Raw genomic sequence first — 21,674 nt, forward strand, 5'->3', positions numbered from 1 at the left:
TCTGAACAGAATTGCAGGTACAACTGTTAGTTTAATAATGGTTCAAAGATATAGCAGCTTTGGGAAAAGTGACTTACGACCCATCCTCAAAGTTATAACTGTCACACTACTCCCATGATCATGTGATTGTAATTTGGCTACTTGGAAATCAGTATACGTTTACAATAGTTGCAGTATCTTGTAGCTGTATGATTATGATTTGCCGGCTTCCAACAAGCACAATCAATTGTGCAAGCTAGATTCACTCAACAACTGCAGTAACAATTGCCATAAAATCAGATCCCTGAACTACCGCATTGCTTAGCAATTGAAATTTTAGTCTCAGTTGTAGTTACAAATCAAGGGCCATCTATACTTAAGTATTACTTTTCAATGTATTCAACTTCATGAATTCATTTTAGCGTCACAGTTCAGTTTGAATTGTGACTAAACCATTACAATATTTTGTTCCTGGGTGAAATACTTAAAAAGCAAACAATTCTGAGAATGGCAAACTTTATTTCAAGAAAACTTTCTATATTTTATAATATTTAGTGTCATGAAAAAAATCTTATTTAGAAGATAATACAAGGCAGTTAGGTAAAAATTCAGTATACATTCGTGTTCCCAAACATTACTTATTACTACTGGAATAAAGGATGCAATTCCTACTATTGGCAAGTCTTCATTATAATCAAAGTATGTCTCTAGTAGCAAGACTTTCAGCTTCTTTGGAAAAGTTCTGGAACAAATGTGAAGACATTTATAATACTTTTCAATATAATTTTAAATCATGGATTATAAAAATAAATCTCAAACTCTACTAGGACCAGAAACAAACACATAATTTAAAAATGGCCTTTTCTGGTATCAAAAATTATGAACAACTTTGATCTTGGAAGGCTTTTTTAATATATCTCTGATAATATTTGATCTATCTGCCTTGTTTTACGTTAGATGCTCAGAACCAATGTGCTATTCTGCTGATAGAGAATTCAGTTATTCAACCATCTTGCAACATGCATTCAAGAAGACATTTATCTGAGCATATTCAATGTCACAGTACACGTAAATTATGCAAGAAATGTTCCAGTATTATTTTGAACTAAAGCATAATAATGCCAGTAAGATTATGATGCTAGTAATGTGTTTAGGATCACTAATGTAATTTGTGCAATACAAAATATGTGGCTGTTTAAAAATTCAGTTGCCAGGTATAAAATTGGAAAGAAACTTTGTGTATGAAATCCCAGGGAAAGAACGTTAGCATGCCATCTTTTTCTAAAGGAATACTACACATTAATTTTTACAGGATACTCATCTAATTTTATAGAATAAATCAGATTGTATGTTAAAGGTAAGTCATTACAACTTTGGAAAACACCCTCTTTTATTGATTAATAAGAAACAAAGTGGTGCATATTTCCACTTATTCCTCATGCTCTCCACTTCATATTTACCATTAGAAAATTAGAAGTTTTGCAGTAGTCTTCATGCACCACATTCAAAGTTAATGATGACATTGGAAAAAAAGGGCTAATGCAAAAATTGGATAGCTCAACTGCGGTTATCATACGAAGGATCTTTCTTCCTGTTCAGCTTGCAGGAGCAAAGATTTTCGCTCAGGTCAATCTCACCAAGCTTAATTGAACTTAGCCGTACATTTTGCTGTCTCCAACAATGGCCGATCCTCAGACAACCATGGTGACACTTCAGTCTGCAGATAATGGAATAACACTGATGTGTAGAAAGTTATCCGGATAACTCATATGTTCACTTAGCCATTGTATTGGTGTCTCCAACATTGGTTCTATTCCATGAATCATCACTTGAGTCTTCTTTTCACCGTCTAATTCACAGAGAGAGGGAAAGAGAAACTGCTAAGCTAGCATTTGTCAGATTTAAAAAGAAACATCTATAACTTAAGTATATGATACAGTACTTAGGTTTCATAGTGAAATTCTACAGAATCCTTGGTTTATTGCTACTGATTATTATCTTACCACTGTTCAAATGAATTTGTAAAGGCACATGGGAAGTTCTAATAAATGAAGCGTTGTAACATTATCAAGAAGCTGCTGCTACTTTTTTTTAAAACCACTGTGATCTTAATACACCAACTTTTCCTTCATTGTGAACATTGAAGTGAAAATCATAGTTTTAAGAACTGGGCTTCAAAATGTTTGTTTGTTTGTTTGTTTATTTATTTATTTTGTCCAATACACAATGAGGGTTTTAGTGGGTATATATCAATATACACATAGTAAAATACATGATGAAGGTTATAGAGGAGATACTCATAGTAAAATATATCTAAGAAATAATAGAAAAGAAGATATAGGAATAGAATATATCAATGAAAGAATAGAAGAAGAGATATAGGAATAGAGGAAAGGTATAGGAGATACTGTATAGGAGAGCAATAGGACAGGGGACGGAAGGCACTCTAGTGCACTTGTACTCGCCCCTTACTGACCTCTTAGGAATCTGGATAGGTCAACCGTAGATAATCTAAGGGTAAAGTGTTGGGGGTTTGGGGATGACACTATGGAGTCCAGTAATGAGTTCCACGCTTCGACAACTCGGTTACTGAAGTCATATTTTTTACAGTCAAGTTTGGAGCGGTTAATATTAAGTTTAAATCTGTTGTGTGCTCTTGTGTTGTTGTGGTTGAAGCTGAAGTAGTCGCCGACAGGCAGGACGTTGCAGCGTATGATCTTGTGGGCAATACTTAGATCTTGTTTAAGGCGTTTATTAAATGTAAAGGTTTTAAATAAATTTCAGTGGCAGTAATTTACAAAAGGACAAAATATTTGCATAATTTTGTAATAATTAACTGGTTCCAGACTAAACAGGTTTAGAACAGACTGAATGAAATCATTTGGAGCAGTTATTCAAGATTTCAGTGGATCTAGTATAAAATACAAGTAAAACAGGTACAATCTTGAACTTGTCATAGAAATGAAATATGTACACTTTAAATTTTAAATTTATATTTTATTACAGAAAATCCAAATCAAATTGCCCTCATTTATTAGCAGCAGCAAACAACCAAATGAAATGTATGATATTTGCAGGCTAAGTTCCTTCTTTGAGAAAATGACCCTGTCATGTTTCAGCTAAATACAGTCTGCTAAGTATCTTTAAATTGCTATTTTAAAAAATCACTTTCATTTTCAAAAACTTTTTGAATGAATGAACTTGTCTAAATGTAAATCTAGAAGAAATATATAGGCTTAATTTTATTGTGGCAAAATTAAACCTACCAAATTTCCATAGGAAAGCTGCAAAGGATTTTTACCACAGTATTTGAGATTTGCTCAAATCTCAATCTGCTTTCTAGGGGTGATGATGATGAAGATTATTATTATTATTATTATTATTATTATTATTATTATTATTATTATTATTATTATTTTAGAATGATGTATCGAGGGGATGAAAGTGCCTTTGTTAATTGGAATGAAGCTCTAAAGAGACTGAGTAATCTGTATACTTATATATTGTAGAGATACTCTTGAGTAAATAATTCATATAATTTTACCATGATAATTGGAGACAGTTTTTTTAAGAGGAGCCTTCGCAATTCAGGAGTTTCAAGATGGATTTCATTTATTGCAACAATTTAGATGAGCATCTTACATCAAAGAGAGGTCCTTAAGAGGACAAAGTTCTAAAATTCTGGGAAAGATTAGAAATTGTGGGTACTTTCAACAAAAGTTTGAAGTGAATTGTATTAAACACTTCAATGTTGCAGAAATAGCTATTAAAATTGATATTATTATTAATGCCCATCATTTTAGAAGACCTTCTAAAACATTGTAAAAAGAGTTTAGACATTTAAAAGTTAATACTTCTTGTTCTTCAAAATATCAGCCAACAAAGGCCCTCTTTTAGGCCCAGGACTCTTCAACATCTTCATCAATGATTTGGACTAGGGGATAGATGGGGAACTTATGAAATTTGCAAATGCTGCTAAGCTAGCAAGAATAGCCAACACTCCAAAAGATAAGTTTAAAATATAGAAGGATCTTGACAGACTTGAACATTGGGCACTAATTTATTTCACAAAATGAAATTCAATGGTGAAAAAAGTAAGGCTCTACATTTAGGCAAGAAAAACAAAACGCACAGCTACAGTATATGTGTAATTTCACTCAACCGTAGTAACTGTGAGAGGGATCTTGGAGTCCGAGTGGACAACTATTTAAATATGAGCTAGCAGTGTGCAGCAGCTGCCAAAAGAGCCAATACAGTTCTAGGCTGCATAAACAGAAGGATAGAATCAAGATCACTTGTAGTGTTAATACCACTTTATAATGCCTTGGTAAGGCCACACTTGGAATGTTGCATTCAGTTTTGGTCACCATGAAGTAAAAAAGATGTGGAGATTCTAGAAAGAGTGCAGAGAAGAGCAACAAAGAATATTAGGAATAGGTCAGAATAGAATTCTTTATTGGCCAAGTGTGATTGCACACGCAAGGAATTTGTCTTGGTGCCTATGCTCTCAGTGTATATAAAAGAAAAGATACACAACCCCTAGTGATCATAGAAAAAGAAGTGCAAAATCTATTTCACAGACAAAAGCCAGGTAAAGCTCCAGGCCCAGACAAGATAACTCCTTCTTGCTTAAAAGTCTATGCTGACCAATTGGCCCCCATTTTCATCCAATTCTTCAATAAATTATGTATAGAGATGTGCTATGTTCCATCTTGCTTCAAACACTCCACTATCATCCCAGTGCTAAAGAAGACCAGTGCTGAAGAAGGAACTGAATGACTACAGATCACTTGCTCTTCCATCTGTGTGTTGTCCCACCTGAAAATGATCACAGATCTGCTATTAGCCCTGCAATTTGCATACTGAGCAAACAGATCAACAGATGGCCCTGTTAATATGGCTCTGCCAACATCTTGAATCTCTAAAGACCTATGCAAGGGTCCTCTTTGTAGACTTTAGTTCAATACCATCACTCCAGGCATTTTTCTAACTAAGCTAAACCAGCTAGCAGTACATGAACAATCTTGTAAGTGGGATCATAAGTTTTCTAACAGAAGGAAGCAGCAGGTGTGATTAATTCTTAATTGTATTATAAGGTATTAATCAGTGCTTTTGCAGGAAATATGTTTGGGTCTTAGGTTCTTTCTATTCATAGCTTATCATAGATATTCTATTCATAGATGATATTGCTCTTTATTTCTTCTGTAATCATCCAATACATGTAAATACCATTCCAAATGTCCCTCAAATTTTAGGACAAGATTTACAAGGGTGCAAAGGGAAATGAATGAAATACTTTTCTCCCCATACCCATATCCATAATGGCTGAAGCTCTCTAAACCTGAGATCCACTCAAGAAATGATTGAACATAAATGTGAAATAGTTTGAATCAATCCAGACAAAGAAACATAACATAATGTAAATAATGCATTCTCAACTAGAAAATGTTGAGTTGTTGTTGCTGGACATCCTTCTGAAGCAGATTTGTCTTCTCTTCTTTAGAGTAGCAAATTTCAAAAGCTGCAAACTTAAAAACAATTTATTCTGCTCTTGCCAAACATAGAAAAAGAGCAAAAACTTGGCAAAGCCCTATTAAAAATCCAAAATCAGATTCTATTGTGTCTGCTATTTGTCATCTATTTTTCATGACAGATATTCCTTGAGTTATGACCATATTGAGCTTGGAAATTAGAGTTAGCAGTTTTGCCAGTCAGAAAGCAGGTCACCATGTGACATGACCCAATTTTTGTGGCAGGCATTAAGCAAACACCAAGTCATTAAGCAAACAAAACATGGTCATTAAGCAAACCCACTGTTCACTGTGAGGCAGTTTTTACTGGAAGTGAGATGTAAAGGTCAGTTTCTGGCAGAAATATCATAAATTGTGGTCACATGACTATGGAGCACTGCAAACAGTCATAAATGTAGACCAGTTATATAAGATATACCTTTTTCCTCTCTAAAAGAGGCTGAAAATTTGGGTGCGTCTTATACTCCGAATGTAGCTTTTCCAAAGCTGTTTACTTCACGTCCTTTCACGTAAAAATAACAATGTTTATTTTTACATGAAAATCTCCCTTTGAAGGAGCTGGGGAATCCCTCCCACAAAGAGATTCCGGGGTCAGAGCTTTGATGTCACCGGCAGGTTGCTAAGGACGCCAAGGTGATCACTTCCTGGATTTCATGGAATCCAGGAAGTGATCACCTTGGCGTCCTTAGCAACCTGTCGGTGACGTCAAAGCTCTGACCCTGGAATCTCTACGTGGGAGGGATTCTCCGTTTGGGTTCGAGTTCAGCCGAATTTTGCGTAAAGTTCGTCCGAACTTGCTGAACCCGAACACCGTTGGGTTTGCCCATCACTACTAATGATCTTCCTGGCTTTCAGCATTTTTTAATCCCTACTCCCTTTGAAGCAGGTTTTTCCTGCCCTAAGTCTTTGCAGGCTTGTTTTTATTATTACTCCCTCTGAAAAAAAAATTTCCGCCCTAACCCCAGGGGATAAAATAACGTGCTGAAGCTGAACAGACTAAGGGCGCTAGCCAGATCTGGTAGGTAGGTGTTTTCCCCTATTTTCCTCCCCCAAAACTAAGGTGCGTCTTATACTCCGGTGCGTCTTATACTCCGAAAAATGTGGTAGGTTGTAAATAGCTTTTGGAGATCTATTGTAACTTTAAACAATTGCTAAGCATGGGATCATAAGTCAAGGACTACCTCTATGCTTCAGCTTCATTTCACATTTAAGATTAACACTGCAATACTCCAGACCAAGAAATAGTTAAAGAAAAAACACTAAAAAGCAAGAAAAACATATTCAATACATCTTTTAACAGAATACCTTCCAAATTAATTGCAGCAGGACAAACGTCTCTTAGAAGATCACCCAGTGTATGTAGCTGTCCATCTACAGCAACAGGACGGAATAGTTTCTGTATAAAAGGTCGTTCTGGTGTTGCCTAGCAATAAAATGTTAAAATTAGTATATAGTTATACATAATTATCTCACAAGCGCATGAGTGGCATAATAAAACATTTCACTGGTGTTGTCTAGCAATAAAATGTTAAAATTAGTATATAGTTATACATAATTATCTCACAAGCGCATGAGTGGTATAATAAAACATTTCACTTAGCAATAAGCACTTATATAGCGTTTCACAGTGTTCTGCAACGCTTTGCTTCTCTAAGCAAACAATTTTTACAAAGTCAGCATATTGCCCCACAAATCTAAGTCCTTGTTTTAATAAGGATGGAAGGCTGAGTTAACCTTGAGCTGGTGTGAATCAAACTGCGGGCAGTCAGCAGAATTAGCCTGCAATACTGCACTCTGACCATTGTGCCACCATCGGTTTAAAAAAAATGCTTTATTTTTATTTGAAATAATGGGTAAATAAAAATGTGGCACAATTGTGGCACAGCAGGTAGAGTGCTGTACTGCAGGCCACTAAAGCTGACTGCTAGATCGGCAGGTCAGCGGTTCAAATCTCATCACCGGCTCAAGGTTGACTCAGCCTTCCATCCTTCCGAGGTGGGTAAAATGAGGACCCGGATTGTGGGGGCAATAGGCTGGCTCTGTTAAAAAGTGCTATTGCTAACATGTTGTAAGCCGCCCTGAGTCTAAGGAGAAGGGCGGCATAAAAATCGAACAAATAAAATAAATAAATAAAATAAATAAAAGTGCCATGGCAGATTAGGAAACACCTCAAAACCTGAAAATTCTGTTTGATTTTAAACATCTTAAACTACATCATAAATCTGCAATATCAATATAAATCAGTTTGCCAACAAGTGTTTGGACATTTTAAACATGAAATAGTTTTCATTTAACAGTTGGAAAGGGGGATAGGGAACAGAGATACAGAAGACTGAATTTTAAGATATTTTCCAACATAACCTAATTCTGGTTGTGAAATAATCTAGCAATTGCCCATCACAAAATATTGAGTTTGGCAACAGTTACCCCTTCTTAGATACATAATTAAAAATCAACAAACTTTACATAAAAATATATTTGAAGAGCATTCTGATGTTTTTGATCATTATAAAATATAGTAACTATACTGCTGAGTTCATGATACAGTAATTGCATTATGCTTATGCTGAAAGATTTGCGTCAACTTTTAAAATGCAATTTCAAGGCGCTCTGTTAACTCTTAAAGCCATTAAGTGACATAAGGCCTGATTATTTATAGTGGCACATTTCAGACTGAATTCTGAGGTCAAGGGACTAAAGAAACAACAACAAAAACCTTTCCCACAAAAGACCATGTTTGAAAGCTGTTGACTTAAGGGACCATATATACAATATGGATAACCTGATCTGTGGCAAAAAAGACCCTAAGGCAGGGGTGTCAAACTCAATTTCATTATTTATTTATGTATTTATGTATTTGATTGATTGATTGATTGATTGATTGATTGATTTTTATGCCACCCTTCTCCTTAAACTCAGGCTGGCTTACAACATGTTAGCAATAACACTTTTTAACAGAGCCAGCATATTGCCCCACAATCCGGGTCCTCATTTTACCCACCTCGGAAGGATGGAAGGCTGAGTCAACCTTGAGCTAGTGATGAGATTTGAACTGCTGACCTACAGATCTACAGTCAAGCTTCAGTGGCCTGCAGTACAGCACTCTACCTGCTGCGCCACCCTGGCTCTTAAGGGTTGTGTTTGAGCTTGGTACTTTATGGGCATGGCTGGGATGGGTGTGGCCAGCTTGACATCACTCATGTCAGGGGATACCTAAGGTGGCTCTGATGGGGCTGAGGGGATCCTCCTGCAGCCCTCTGTCAATGAAAACAGAGCCCGGGAGGGCCGCATGTGGCCGTCTTGAGCTCCATTTTTTCTGGCAGAGATGCCATGGTCCAGTCCTTGATTATTTCCAGGACGGTCCCACAAGCCAGATCTAAGCACCCCACCAGCTAGATCCGTCTCACACGCATTGAGTTTGACATCCCTGCCCTAACGTGATCTGACAAAACAAAAAAGGAAAGCTTTGATTGAAATGCAATACTGTGAAACTATCTCAATACAAATGTGCAATAAACTGATTTATCAAATTGCATTAGGTAATTCTGCAGGGGCTCAAAGATTAGATTATTATTAAAAAGTAATGTTCTATATCAACTCAGCTCTTCTAATCATGTAAAAAAATTTGAATTGACTCTTAGCTGACACACATCACCAGTGGAAAACCTCCCTCTATTAGAACTTTACTCTTTTACTCTTAAGGAGTTAGGAGACTTGTCTACATATTTTGAGTTGCTTGATAATTATTTTAGGAATCACATATGCATTTTTAAAAATCATACTACCTAAAGAGTTCTAAAAATGGAAAGTTGGAACATCAAATAAAAATAAGTTTTACAAATTGAATCTAGAAATTGAGTTTTATTTGAATTTTAATAAAGTTTGTTTCATTTTGTAGCATCCTTAAAAGAGCCTTGATCTATTCTAAAAGCTGATGTTAAAGAGGTAAAACTCAAACTTCAGTCACATAGAATAATTTTTTAAAAAATCCTAATCATGTACTATTACATAGTAACTTCTTCCATAGGTAAGCTGACGAAATATTACAGTCTTCTTCCGAAGAACATTGGCTAACTGGTTTTTAAGCAATATGTATAAGCCAAACAATTTATACAGGATGTAATCATAACATAAAAAAACATAAACCACAAGTTGTAACTCTTAAGAAATGAAAGCCAACAGACTTACTAGTCTTTACATCTACATAAAAGAATGGATTTCCTAATTATATTTAAACCACAGCAAATTGCCTTAAATGTTAAACCCACACAATAACCCTTATGATTTCCACATGTCAGTTTTTTAGCCATACAAAAACTGAAGATCTTTACATTAAAGTTCCTACATTACTTCCTCAGTGTACCAAAATATCAGATTATATACACTATCGTATTGCTTTTAAATAAATAAAATATCCAATAACAACCATTTAACACTGCTGAACTTTGGTTTAAATTTGATTCCAGGTTTTCAAATTAGTAACTATCAATTTCCTTTAAAAAAAGTATGTAATACTATTTAATCTGATGTATTAAGGTTAAAGATGTATTACAGACTATTCTTGATGATTCTTACTATTGCATCTTTTCAAAATGCTTATAGATCTCTTGTATTATGGAAAGTTCTTACCAACAGTAAAACAGACTGAACCAACTTGTAGTTTCCCAGGTTCTTCCCATTTTTCTAAATTTTGGGACATTTCCCCTCCAATAATCACTAGGCACTACATTGATTGTCAAAAAAATTCCTTTACTTGGCTTAGCTGAGGGAGTAGAAGCAATGAAATCTCAAGAGAAAGTGACAGTGTAATTATTTTAAGGAAAAGGAATTCTGTAAAGACTATTCCTGGAAAGTCTCTCTCTTAAAACATGTCAGGAAAAATATGTCTTTAACATTTCACGTCTTCTTGAAAGAAGCTTGACTTTAGAAAAAGTTTGTTTGAATTGTCAACAGGAACTAGTGTCCAGTAGGACTAAGGAAAGCATATGGAAGAGGCATTTCTCAATATATATTACCATATTATGTTTGTGGTATTGAGAAAAGCCCAAAATAGATATTCCTGTGTGTAAATGTGAAGACAACAGGGAATAGCTTTCAAAATAAGGGGGGGGGGGGATCTGCCTCTGCCTCCCAGCAATTTTTTATCCCAGCAAACAGCAAAACAGCACAGATGATATATACTGTTTGCTGTGTCTTTCTGTGCATGTGTGCCTGACCCATAGATAGCGAAGAATTGGAGAAATGTACATTATGGCAGTATATTAATCCCAGAAAGTTTTCTTAAATGCAGTCATGCTAACTCCTTCCAATTATTTAAACAGAACCACTCCAAACATGACTAAGTGAGAGTTTAATTCAGCTGCTTTAAACAAGACACAGTTATATTTCAGATTATACTTGTACAGATGCTGTTAAAATAGATGTGGCTTTCTTGACGTACACATTATTTTCTGCTATTTAAAAGAAGATAGAATAGCACTGGGCCTCTTCAGATTAAGCATTTATTTTTAAAAAGCTTCTTCATTTTGTTAAGGTGTCTAAAACAATAATAAAGCAGTCTTTAAAAAAATAAGTCTAATAATTTGAACATTCATTTATAATTATTGACTTACCTCCTTGCATCCAGTTTCAGCAACTGATTAGCACAAGAAAAAAAATTCTGCCTCTCCCTCCCAGCAACTTGCCTCCTTATAGTTTTAGTTTCACTTTCATTTTAGCACAAGGGCCTGCCTGCAGTTCCAATCAGCTGCTGGTCGGGAGGCAGATAATCAGTTGCTTGTGCCAATCAGGCCCTGGGCTGCAAGAAGGCAAATTGCTGGGAGGCAGAGGCCAAAGAGTAGGGGTGGCTACATTCGGTGTATAAGACGCACCCAAGTTTTCACCCTCTTTTTGTGGGTAAAAAGGTGCATCTTATACTCTAAGAAATATGGTAGCTCCTTTAACGATTGGAAGAAAGATGCTTCATTTATGCTTTAGTGTTGCAAAGCCTTTCTTTCATATCACAATCTAACTTTTATTCCTCATCACAACACTGATCATAGCATAGGTAGTCCTCAACATATGGCTATAATTCAGATCAAAATTTCCATTGCTAACAAGACACGTTGTTAAGGACTTTTGACCCATTTGATCACCTTTCTTGTCATTGTTGTTAAGTAAATCACTGCAGTTGTTCAGATAACAACATGACTATTAAGTGAATCTGGCTTCTCCATTGACTTTGCTTGCCAGAAGGTCACAAAAGGTAGATCACATGGCCCTAGGACACTACAACCATCATAAATACATGCCAGTTGCCAAGGGTCCAAATTTTGAACACGTGACCATGGGGATCTGGCAACGGTTTAAGTATGAAAGTCACTTTTTCACTGCCATTGTAACTTTGAACAGTTACTAATCAAGTGGTTGTATGCCAAGAGCTACTTGCATTGCTTTTATTCCTTTCTCCAGTTATTTTTTTAAACCCAACGTCTCTCATGAACATTACCATATTCAAATGCTTTTTTGAACAAATGTGAATAACTGTATTTTTCTTCTGCCCTTTCTGTTTCTGTTAATTTGTTTTAGCAAATTATATCCTTGAATTGCTATATTCCAAACAATAAAATCATTGAGTCTCAATTATACTATTTAATTTCACTGCTAGTACCCCAGGGAAATAAATCATACTAATTATAAAGTTTACAAGCACAGTAGGTTTTGCATTCTCAAATTTCTGATAGATAATAACAAGCAGGTTGATTAAGAAAAAAAGAAGAAAAAAGGAAGGATAGCAAGAGAAGATTTTAAATCAAGTCTATGCCTTTAAGCAGCTACCAATACTTTATAGTGAAATTTACAATAAGGATGTAGGGGAAGCCAAATAAGCAAATAGATTAATTTCCATGCCCATATGAGGAAGTGGAAGCAATGAAACTACTAGAGCAAAGTGACATGGTAATTATAAGGAAAAAGATTTCCTGGAAAGACTACTTCTGGAAAGTGTTCTTAAAACAAACTGAATAAGAAAAACTTTGTCGTTTAAATAATGTCAGGAAAAGTGTTTTGCCAGAAATGGACAAGTATCTTTTAATATGTATTTCTCATTATTAAATTACCTTTGTACTGATGACAAAGAGTGCTAAACACAATAGTATAACCTTGATGTTTTATTTTTCAACGCAACCTGACTTCTTGGGAAATTTGTCTCAAACAAATTGTTGGATGTTAATGGTATAAACTAAGGTTCAAAACAATTCTAGAAGACATTATCTGTCCGGTTGTCTTACCTAATGTATCTTTATAAACTTTACATTTCAAATTTTAAATGCAGCTACCTAAAATATGATACTGATACTTTGGCAGCTACTTTCCTGAATCAAGAATAAATCTACAGAAAGCCACTAGCGCTCTCTCTATCAATTTTTTACCCTTCCTATATCACCTAAGTCAATGATGGCAAACTTCCCCCCCCCAAGTGCTGAAAAAGTGTGTGTGCTCACAGTCGCACTTGCACGAGTACCTACACCCATAATTAAATGGATGGGGAGAGTGAAAACAGCTTCCCCCGCCCACCAGAGGCCTTCTGGAGGCCCGAAATGGCCTGTCTCCCAACTTCTGGTGGGCCCAGTAGGCTCGTGTTTTCCCTCCCCAGGCTCCAAAGGCTTCCCTGAAGCTGGGGGAGGGTAAAAATGCCCTCCCCCATCACTGACCTAAGTGATTCTGGGTGATTCACAAATAGCAAAATAAAATAATACAAAAGCATGGCTGAAAGTACTCCCAGAAGAAATTTACAAGTTAATCAAAGTTAAAGAAAAGAGAGGCAAAGGGAGTGTCCTCAAACCACCAACTCTCCTTAGGGTTGCGTAACTATCAGATCCCCAAGGTAACTGGCAGGGACTACCAGAGTGGGGGCTTGCCTCAACTTTGGGGGTGAGATGAGGATGGGAGTGACAGCAGAGAAGGCTCTGTTCCTAGATCCCAACAGTCAAAATTCTTTAACTGATGAGATTTGTAGCATGCCCTCTATGCCCTCCCAGTTCTTTGAGTAACATGGTTGTTTTTACATTAGAGTTCCCTTTCGGTACCACTGTTATTCCTAGTCAACAGACATCACATTATACATGCAGCAAATGGGGTATATAAATGGGGATTCTTCAGGGCTTACATAAATGGGGATTTATGCAAGGTAGATTATTTATTTATTTATTTATTTATTTGTTTGTTTGTTTGTATATTTATTAATTAGATTTGTATGCCGCCCCTCTCCGTAGACTCGGGGCGGCTAACAACAGTAATAAAAACAGCATATAACACTCCAATATAAAAACAGTTAAAAACCCTTATTATAAAAACAAACATACATACAGACATACCATGCATAAAATTGTAAAGGCCTACGGGGAAAGAGTATCTCAGTTCCCCCATGCCTGGCGGCAGAGGTGGGTTTTAAGAAGCTTACGAAAGGCAAGGAGGGTGTGGGCAGTTCTAATCTCTGGGGGGAGTTGGTTCCAGAGGGCCGGGGCCGCCACAGAGAAGGCTCTTCCCCTGGGTCCCGCCAAGTGACATTGTTTAGTTGACAGGACCCGGAGAAGACCCACTCCGTGGGACCTAACTGGTCGCTGGGATTCGTGCAGCAGAAGGCGGTCCCTGAGATAATCTGGTCCGGTGCCATGAAGGGCTTTATAGGTCATAACCAACCCTTTGAATTGTGACCGGAAACTGATCGGCAACCAATGCAGACTGGGGATTCTTCAGGGCTTACAGCTCCTGCTTGAATATTGCCTATTTCATACTTACATAATGCAACAGTATCTCATTACCTATACTACTCAGTCATATGCACAACTGCTTTGCTTGAATTCTCTTTTGAGTCTGTTCTCTTCCATCTAGACCCCATCAGCTTCCATGCACAGGGATACAATATCAATAGCATTTCTCCCACAAGCCAGGATAGCAACATACAGTTGGATATCATCAGTACACTATTGAATGACCTCCCAGGAGGTTTCGTGTAGCTTAAAAAGAGCAAGTGAGGGAATACTAGGCTTCCCTGACAAAAATAGAATGAAACTGTAACAAAGGAAGGAATGGAACGACTGCAAATCGCTGCCTCAGTCCCCAATTCACCAGAGAATTCTGTAATATGTCATGTGCAATAATATTGAAAACTGCTGAGGACAAAGAGAGCTGCACTATCCCAATTCAGGCCCCGACATAGATCAGCAAGAGAAAAACTCATGCCACCGCGATCCTCTATCCAGGCCTGAAATTCGATTGTAAGTTCTCGACTTACAACCATTCATTTAGTGATTGTTTGAAGTTACGGAGGCACTGAAACAAATGGCTTATTACCGTTTTCCATACTGCACAACTGTTGCAGCATTCCCGATTGGTAACAGGATCACAATTCTGATGCCTGCCTCTGGCATGTATTTAGGACATCACTTTTTGCGACCTCTGACAAGCAAAATCAATGGGGGAAGGGGGGGACGGCAGAGTCAGCTAACAGTATTACTAAACAACTGCAGTGATTTGCTTTCACAATTATGGCAAAAAAGGTTATAAAATGGAGCAAAAATGGGAGGGCCCCGACCCTCTGGAATCAACTCCCTCCAGAGATTCGAATAGCCCCCACTCGCCTCGCCTTCTGTAAAATGTTGAAGACCCATCTTTGTCGCAGGCATGGGAATAATTACCAATTTCTCCCCCCTTTTTGATTATGTTTTCAGCCTCACTGTATGATGGATTAGGTTGAATGATTAGGAATTTTAATATGTATTAATGTTTTTAATACCACCTTCTGCTGCATGAATCCCAGCGACCAGTTAGGTCCCACAGAGTGGGTCTTCTCCGGGTCCCATCAACTAAACAATGTCGCTTGGCGGGACCCAGGGGAATAGGCGTTGATTGCTTACCTGAACGCCTCTTCTCGTACGGTGAGCGGGTACAGCAGTCACATGGGTTGCTCATGTCCAATCCGGTGGAACTGAGCCTAGTATTAAAAAAGCTTGCCGGATCCGCCCCTTCCCCAGAATTCGCGAATCCATAGACTAGGCTCAGTTGTGAAGCTCTGTAGTGTTCAACTCTCATTGTTAGAGGAAGAAAGAGATAGAAAGGTATAGAAGACACATACAAGGGCGGGAAGTGACTGCTGTACCCGCTCACCGTACGAGAAGAGGCGTTCAGGTAAGCAATCAACGCCTATTCTCCGTACTGAAGGAGCGGGTCCAGCAGTCACATGGGACATACCCAATAGATGGTCCCTAGGGTGGGATTAGCTTGCTATCGTGTGAGATAACGGATTGGAGTACCCTTCTGCCGAAGGCAGCGTCCGCTGAAGCGTAAGAATCAATTTTGTAGTGCCTGATGAAGGAATTTGGCGAGGCCCAAGTGGCTGCTTTGCAGACCTCCTCCAACGGGGCTTGAGTCGCCCAAGCGGCCGAGGTGGCTGCGCTCCTGGTGGAATGCGCAGTGATGTTCCTTGGAACTGAGAGGGAGGCCGACTCATAGGCCTTAGATATAGTCCCTCTGATCCAACGGCCTATTACTGTTGAAGACACTTTGGCCCCCATGACTCTGGGATGATAGGCTACAAAAAGTGCTTCTGACCTCCGAAAGGGTCCTGTGCGTTGGATATATATTCTCAGCGCTCTGGTGAGATCCAGGGTGTGCCATCTAATTGCCAAGGGATGGTCTCGTTGGAGGCAGAAGGAAGGTAGGACAATATCCTGAGATCTGTGGAACATGGAACTGACCTTGGGTAAGAAGGTGGGGTCCAGTCGCAAGACTACCTTGTCCTGATGGAATTGGCAAAGGTCCTGCCTGATTGAGAGGGCAGCCAGCTCCGAAATGCGTCGGGCAGAGGTAATAGCCACCAGGAAAGCTACCTTAAAGGATAGGTACCTGAGGGACGCCGATTTTAGGGGTTCGTATGGTGCCTGCGTGAGGGAGTGGAGAACCCGTGGCAAATCCCAGGATGGATACCTGTGGACCTTGGAAGGTCTGAGGTTGGCTATGCCCCTGAGGAATTCCTGAACTTCAGGGAAGGATCGGAGAGGCTGTCTGCGGGGGCCCCCTAGGACAGATGAAATGGCTGCCAGATGACGCCGGAGGGTGCTGGTGGAGAGTCCTTTATGGAAACCTTGCATAAGGAAGGAAATAATTCTGTGTATGGGGATGCACAGAGGGGAGAGACCTTCCTGAAGACACCACTGGTGAAACTTGGACCACGTGTGGTCGTAGATTCGATTGGTCGAGCCCCTTCTGGCCTTTAGAATGACCTCCACTGAATCAGGGTCATGCCCACGCAGCTCTAAATCTCTCCTGATAACAGCCAGGCGGTGAGGTGGAACCACTCCGGGTCTGGATGGAAAGAGGCCCCCTGCCGCAGCATATCCCCCGAAACGGGGAGTCGCCAAGGGTCCTGGACGGACAGCTGTTGGAGATCTGCGAACCAGGGCCGGCGGGGCCAATGAGGGGCGATTAAGATTACTCGGGCCCTCTCGGTGAGGACCTTGTGAATCACGTCCGGGAGGATTGGAATTGGAGGAAATGCATAGAGTAGGCCTGGAGGCCATGGACTCCGGAGGGCATTGATCGCTTCCGCTCCCGGGGATGGAAATCTGGAATAGAAGCGAGGGAGTTGGGCGTTCGCATTGGTCGCGAAGAGATCCAGGACTGGTAGGCCGAATCTGAGGGTGATTTGATGGAACAGGTCTTGATGGAGGTTCCACTCTCCTGGGTCTATCGTTGCTCGGGATAGCCAATCCGCCTGGATGTTGAGACTCCCCGAGATGTGATCGGCTAGGAGCGACTGGAGATGTTTTTCCGCCCAAAGGCCCAGCTTGAGGGCCTCCCTCATGAGAGCCTTGGATCTCGTGCCCCCTTGCCTGCAGATATGGCTTTTTGTGGCAATGTTGTCGGTGAGAATGAGAACGTGCCGGTTGGGGATGCGAGGAGAGAAATGCTTCAGAGCCAGGGAGACGGCTCTTAACTCTAGCCAATTTATTGGCCTGGAAGCTTCCTCCGGGGACCACGTGCCCTGGGCTATCATCCCCTGGGCGTGGGCGCCCCATCCCGATAGACTGGCATCTGTGGTGATGACAAATTGATCCGGGCACCTGAACGGGGATCCTCTGTCCATGGCCGGAGACTTCCACCACTTGAAGGATCTGCGAACACTCAGTGGGATGACAATGCGTCGATTTGAGTTGCTGTGCCCCGATCTCTGAAAAGGCAACAGAAGCCACTGGAGTTCCCTAGCATGAAGGCGAGCCCAGGGAATGATGCCTATGCATGACACCATCTTCCCCAAAAGAGAAGATAGAGTAACTATGGATACTGAAGGATTAGATAAAATGTTAGAAATTAACTCCACTATACTGAGTTTTCTCTCGGGAGAGAGAAAAACCTGGGAAGATTTTGAATCAATAATGGCTCCCAGGTGAGGAATGGAAGTGGAAGGTTGGAGGTGACTTTTTTCAAAGTTGATGGAAAACCCATGGTCCTGAAGAACTGACATGGTGACAGAAAGGTCTGATTTCACTCTCTCTAGGGAGTTCCCATGAATTAAAATATCATCAAGATAACATAAAATGTGGATGGGAGACGCCCGGATATAGGCCGCCAGGGACCCCAAGAGCTTTGTGAAGACCCGAGGGGCCGAGGAAAGGCCAAATGGCATCGCCCTATACTGGAAATGCCTGCCTTGAAAGGAAAAACGTAAAAATTTTCTGTGGCATTTGGCTATAGGAATGTGAAGGTAGGCCTCAGTGAGGTCTAAGGAGACCATGAAATCTCCCGAGTGAATGGCGGCCAAAATAGAAGACAAGGAGTGCATTTTAAACTTCCTATATTTGATGAATAGGTTTAGTTTCTTTAAATCCAAAATGGCTCTCCAACCTCCGGAGGACTTTGGAACCATAAATAGGATGGAGTAAAAACCTAGGCCCTTCTGACCGGAAGGGACCGGCTGAATGGCTCTAATGGACAATAGATGAGAAATGGCCTCCTCCATACGGTTACAATCTGAGGATGACCTGGGCGAAGGGCAGGAAATAAAACGTTTAGGGGGAGGAGAAATAAATTCTAAAAGAAGGCCTGATTGAACAGTGTCAATGACCCAAGGGTCCTTGGAGGTGAGACGCCAATTTGCAGCGAAATGAGCTAGGCGACCCCCTATGGGAATGGAGGAAAGGTTACCATCTAGGTTTTTTTGAAGCCCTGTTAGAGGCAGCTCCCCTTTGGAAACGAAAACCCCTACCCCTGGAGTTCCTACCTTGGGAACGAAAGCGGGGGGAATACTGACCTGGAGATCTCTGATAGGAAGCCGCTTGATCTTGTTGGCGCCCTGGGCGACGAAAGGACTGCGTTTTAGTAACCTTTTTTGTGGTTGGGCCCAAAACCTTCTTCTTGTCTGTGGTCTCCGTGAGGAGAGGATCCAGAAGATCACCGAAGAGAAGGTCGCGCTTTAAGGGGCCCTGGGATAACTGCCACTTTTGGCGAACTCCCGCTTGCCAAGGGCGAATCCATAGGAGTCTTCTTGCCGTTGTAGAGGCTGCAATAGACTTAGCAGAAAATCTAGTAGATTGTAAGGTGGCATCAGCCACGTACTGGGCAGCTGCAAAGACCTTGTTGAAGTCTTGTTGACCTCTCAAGTCATCTGGAGGAATGTGCTGTTGAAGTTGGCGAAGCCACAGCAGCATGGCTCTGGAGAAGAAGGAGGCTGCTGCAGAACTTTTAATGGCCCAGGAATCAGCGGAGAAACCTCTTTTGAGCATTAGCTCGATGCGCTTGTCCTCTGGACGGAGGACTTCCTCCGCCTCGCCTGGCACAGCCGCTGCCGAGTGAAGAATTTTGACAGGTTCATCTGGTTTGGGAAAAGATAGAAGCTCTTCATAGGAAGAGGAGAGTTTATACAACTTTCTGTCCTTGGTAGAGGGATTAAGGCCAGAGGCTGGAAAATCCCACTGTTTAAGTAAGGCATCTTTAAATAATTTAGGCATAGGGATTACCTCGTTATCCTCCTGTTCCTCTGTGAAGTAAGGTAAATTCTCCTCCGGGGGATCAGTGGAAGTGGAGGCTTGTTTCTCCTGGGCCGCTAATCCCGTAGAAATTCTAGCTTTGAGGAGGAGAGATTTGAATAGTTGAGAAGGGAAAATAGTAATAGGAGGAGGGACCTTTATTTGGGATTCCTCGTCCTCAGATAAGCCCTGGAAAGGGTCTTCATCCTCCTCTACATCCTCATATTCATCTTGGGAGGACTCTGAGTCATCCTGAATAGGAGCTCTGACCGCTGGGGAAGAACCCAAGGGGCGGGAGGAACGAGAAGGAGGAAGAGGTAAAGGAAGCTCATTGATGGAGGAGAGTTTGGCATCAATGGCTTTGGACAACACAGCAAAAATAGATTGGAACTCAGGAGGTAAACTGGAAATATCAGCAGAAATGGCAGAAGAATCCCTAAAGGCCTGGGAGGATCCTGGCTGGGGGGAATCTTCCATAATATCTGGTTCCTCTGGACCTATGCCCCATAGGTTAGGTTGGGGTCTGTCTAGGTTTGGCTCATCCAGAGATAACACAGGGACCCCAGAAGGAGGCAGGCTAGAGGCCTCTGGTGGGTCTTGACTACTGATTACTTGGGCCTGCACTTTCAAACGTTTTGCTGATTTATCATGAATCTTTTGTAGGGCTAGGTCCCTTCTCTTCTCGGCCCTGGTGACCTTGGTCGAGGGGCGGGCCCCTGGAGAAGAGGAGGAAGAGGCCTGGGGGATACTAGTAATCTCATCGCCTGTAGGCCTGGCCTCTCTGGGACCTTTAGTTGTGCCTCTCTTGGGAAAGGTAGCCATAGTCTGACAATTAACAGAAGACAAGGCTGAGCCAATAATTAAATTATAAGGAGAAGATTTCAAGGACTTCCCAAGAGGAATGGATCCTGCTTCGAGGCCTCGAAGCTGCTGAAACGTGAGGACAATCTGGGCAAACCCAGAGTTCGTGCCCCCAAATCCAGCGGGGCCAGCCTCCCTAAACTTTGCAATTAAGTAAAACCAAGGCACTCTGGTTGGAGGCTAGGCCGGTGGAGAATTTAGCCTGGGACCCCCAAGGCCCGCTCCCGGATCCACGCGGTGGACTGAGGCCTACGCGGCTGGCAGAAGGCCAACACGAGAGGCCTAGATATTTTAAGAAAGGGCGCGAAGGCCTTCGCGCCAAAAAATCGCTTGGTAGAATTTCTTAAGGGGAAAAGCGATCGACTAAGTCCAGGAGACTAAAGGCGTCCCACTCCGCAGGAGGTATTTTATAAGCCCTTAAATATATTTTTATACAATAATTAAGCAATAATCCAATAATAAATACTTGCACCAGGACCTCCAGGCCAAGGGATTAGAAGAATCCACAAGCGGCCGCAGGAATCGTAACCGGCAAAACCGCCGGGGGAAAACGAAACCGCAACTTCTCCCAAGTAAAAAAGCCTAGCCGCTTTTTATTTTATTTTTTTTTTTTTCCTTTTAAAACGGCTGGCGCAAATAGTGCAAGTAATACAATAAAGACAATAAATCTTACTACTTTTTTGAAGGAAAGATCGAAGGGAAGGTGTTAGAATGTTGAACGAGCTATCACATACAACCGCAGGATATGCGAACTGAGCGAATTCTGGGGAAGGGGCGGATCCGGCAAGCTTTTTTAATACTAGGCTCAGTTCCACCGGATTGGACATGAGCAACCCATGTGACTGCTGGACCCGCTCCTTCAGTACGGAGAAGAGCCTTCTCTGTGGTGGCCCCCGCCCTCTGGAACCAACTCCCCCCAGAGATTAGAATTGCCCCCACCCTCCTCGCCTTTCGTAAGCTTCTTAAAACCGCCCCGAGTCTACGGAGAGGGGCGGCATACAAATCCAATATATAAGTAAATAAATAAACTGATTTAACTTTTAGTATTAGATTTGTAATGTATTGTATTACTATTATGTTTTGAGCCACCCCGAGTCTTCGGAAAGGGGTGGCATACAAATGTAATACTGTAAACTATAACTATAAAATTCACTTTAATCGTTTTATCTCGCAATGGAAATTTGGGCTAAAATTGTGGTTGTAAGTCATGACCTACCTGTAGTACTCCAATGAGCTTCACATAGGGTCTTGTCTTTAACAACGACCCCAGAATTACATTTACTCTAGACTACGATGACAT

General features: G+C 40.7%; 1 protein-coding gene across 1 annotated transcript in view; it reads right to left on the bottom strand.

Annotated features, from left to right (window-relative positions):
* Positions 1 to 478: 478 nt before the first annotated feature.
* ATG5 (autophagy related 5) overlaps positions 479 to 21,674 on the bottom strand; it is a 52,692-nt gene continuing 31,496 nt past the window's right edge. Inside the window, exons 7-8 of the mRNA XM_070733299.1 lie at positions 6,816 to 6,933; positions 479 to 1,828 (exon numbers count right to left, since the gene is read on the bottom strand). Of these exons, the coding sequence (XP_070589400.1) occupies positions 1,692 to 1,828; positions 6,816 to 6,933 (255 nt within the window). The 3' untranslated portion in view covers positions 479 to 1,691. The remainder of the gene's footprint in view (positions 1,829 to 6,815; positions 6,934 to 21,674) is intronic.

This window comes from Erythrolamprus reginae, chromosome 1, assembly GCF_031021105.1.
Source record: "Erythrolamprus reginae isolate rEryReg1 chromosome 1, rEryReg1.hap1, whole genome shotgun sequence".
In the NCBI taxonomy this organism is placed as follows: domain Eukaryota; kingdom Metazoa; phylum Chordata; class Lepidosauria; order Squamata; family Dipsadidae; genus Erythrolamprus; species Erythrolamprus reginae.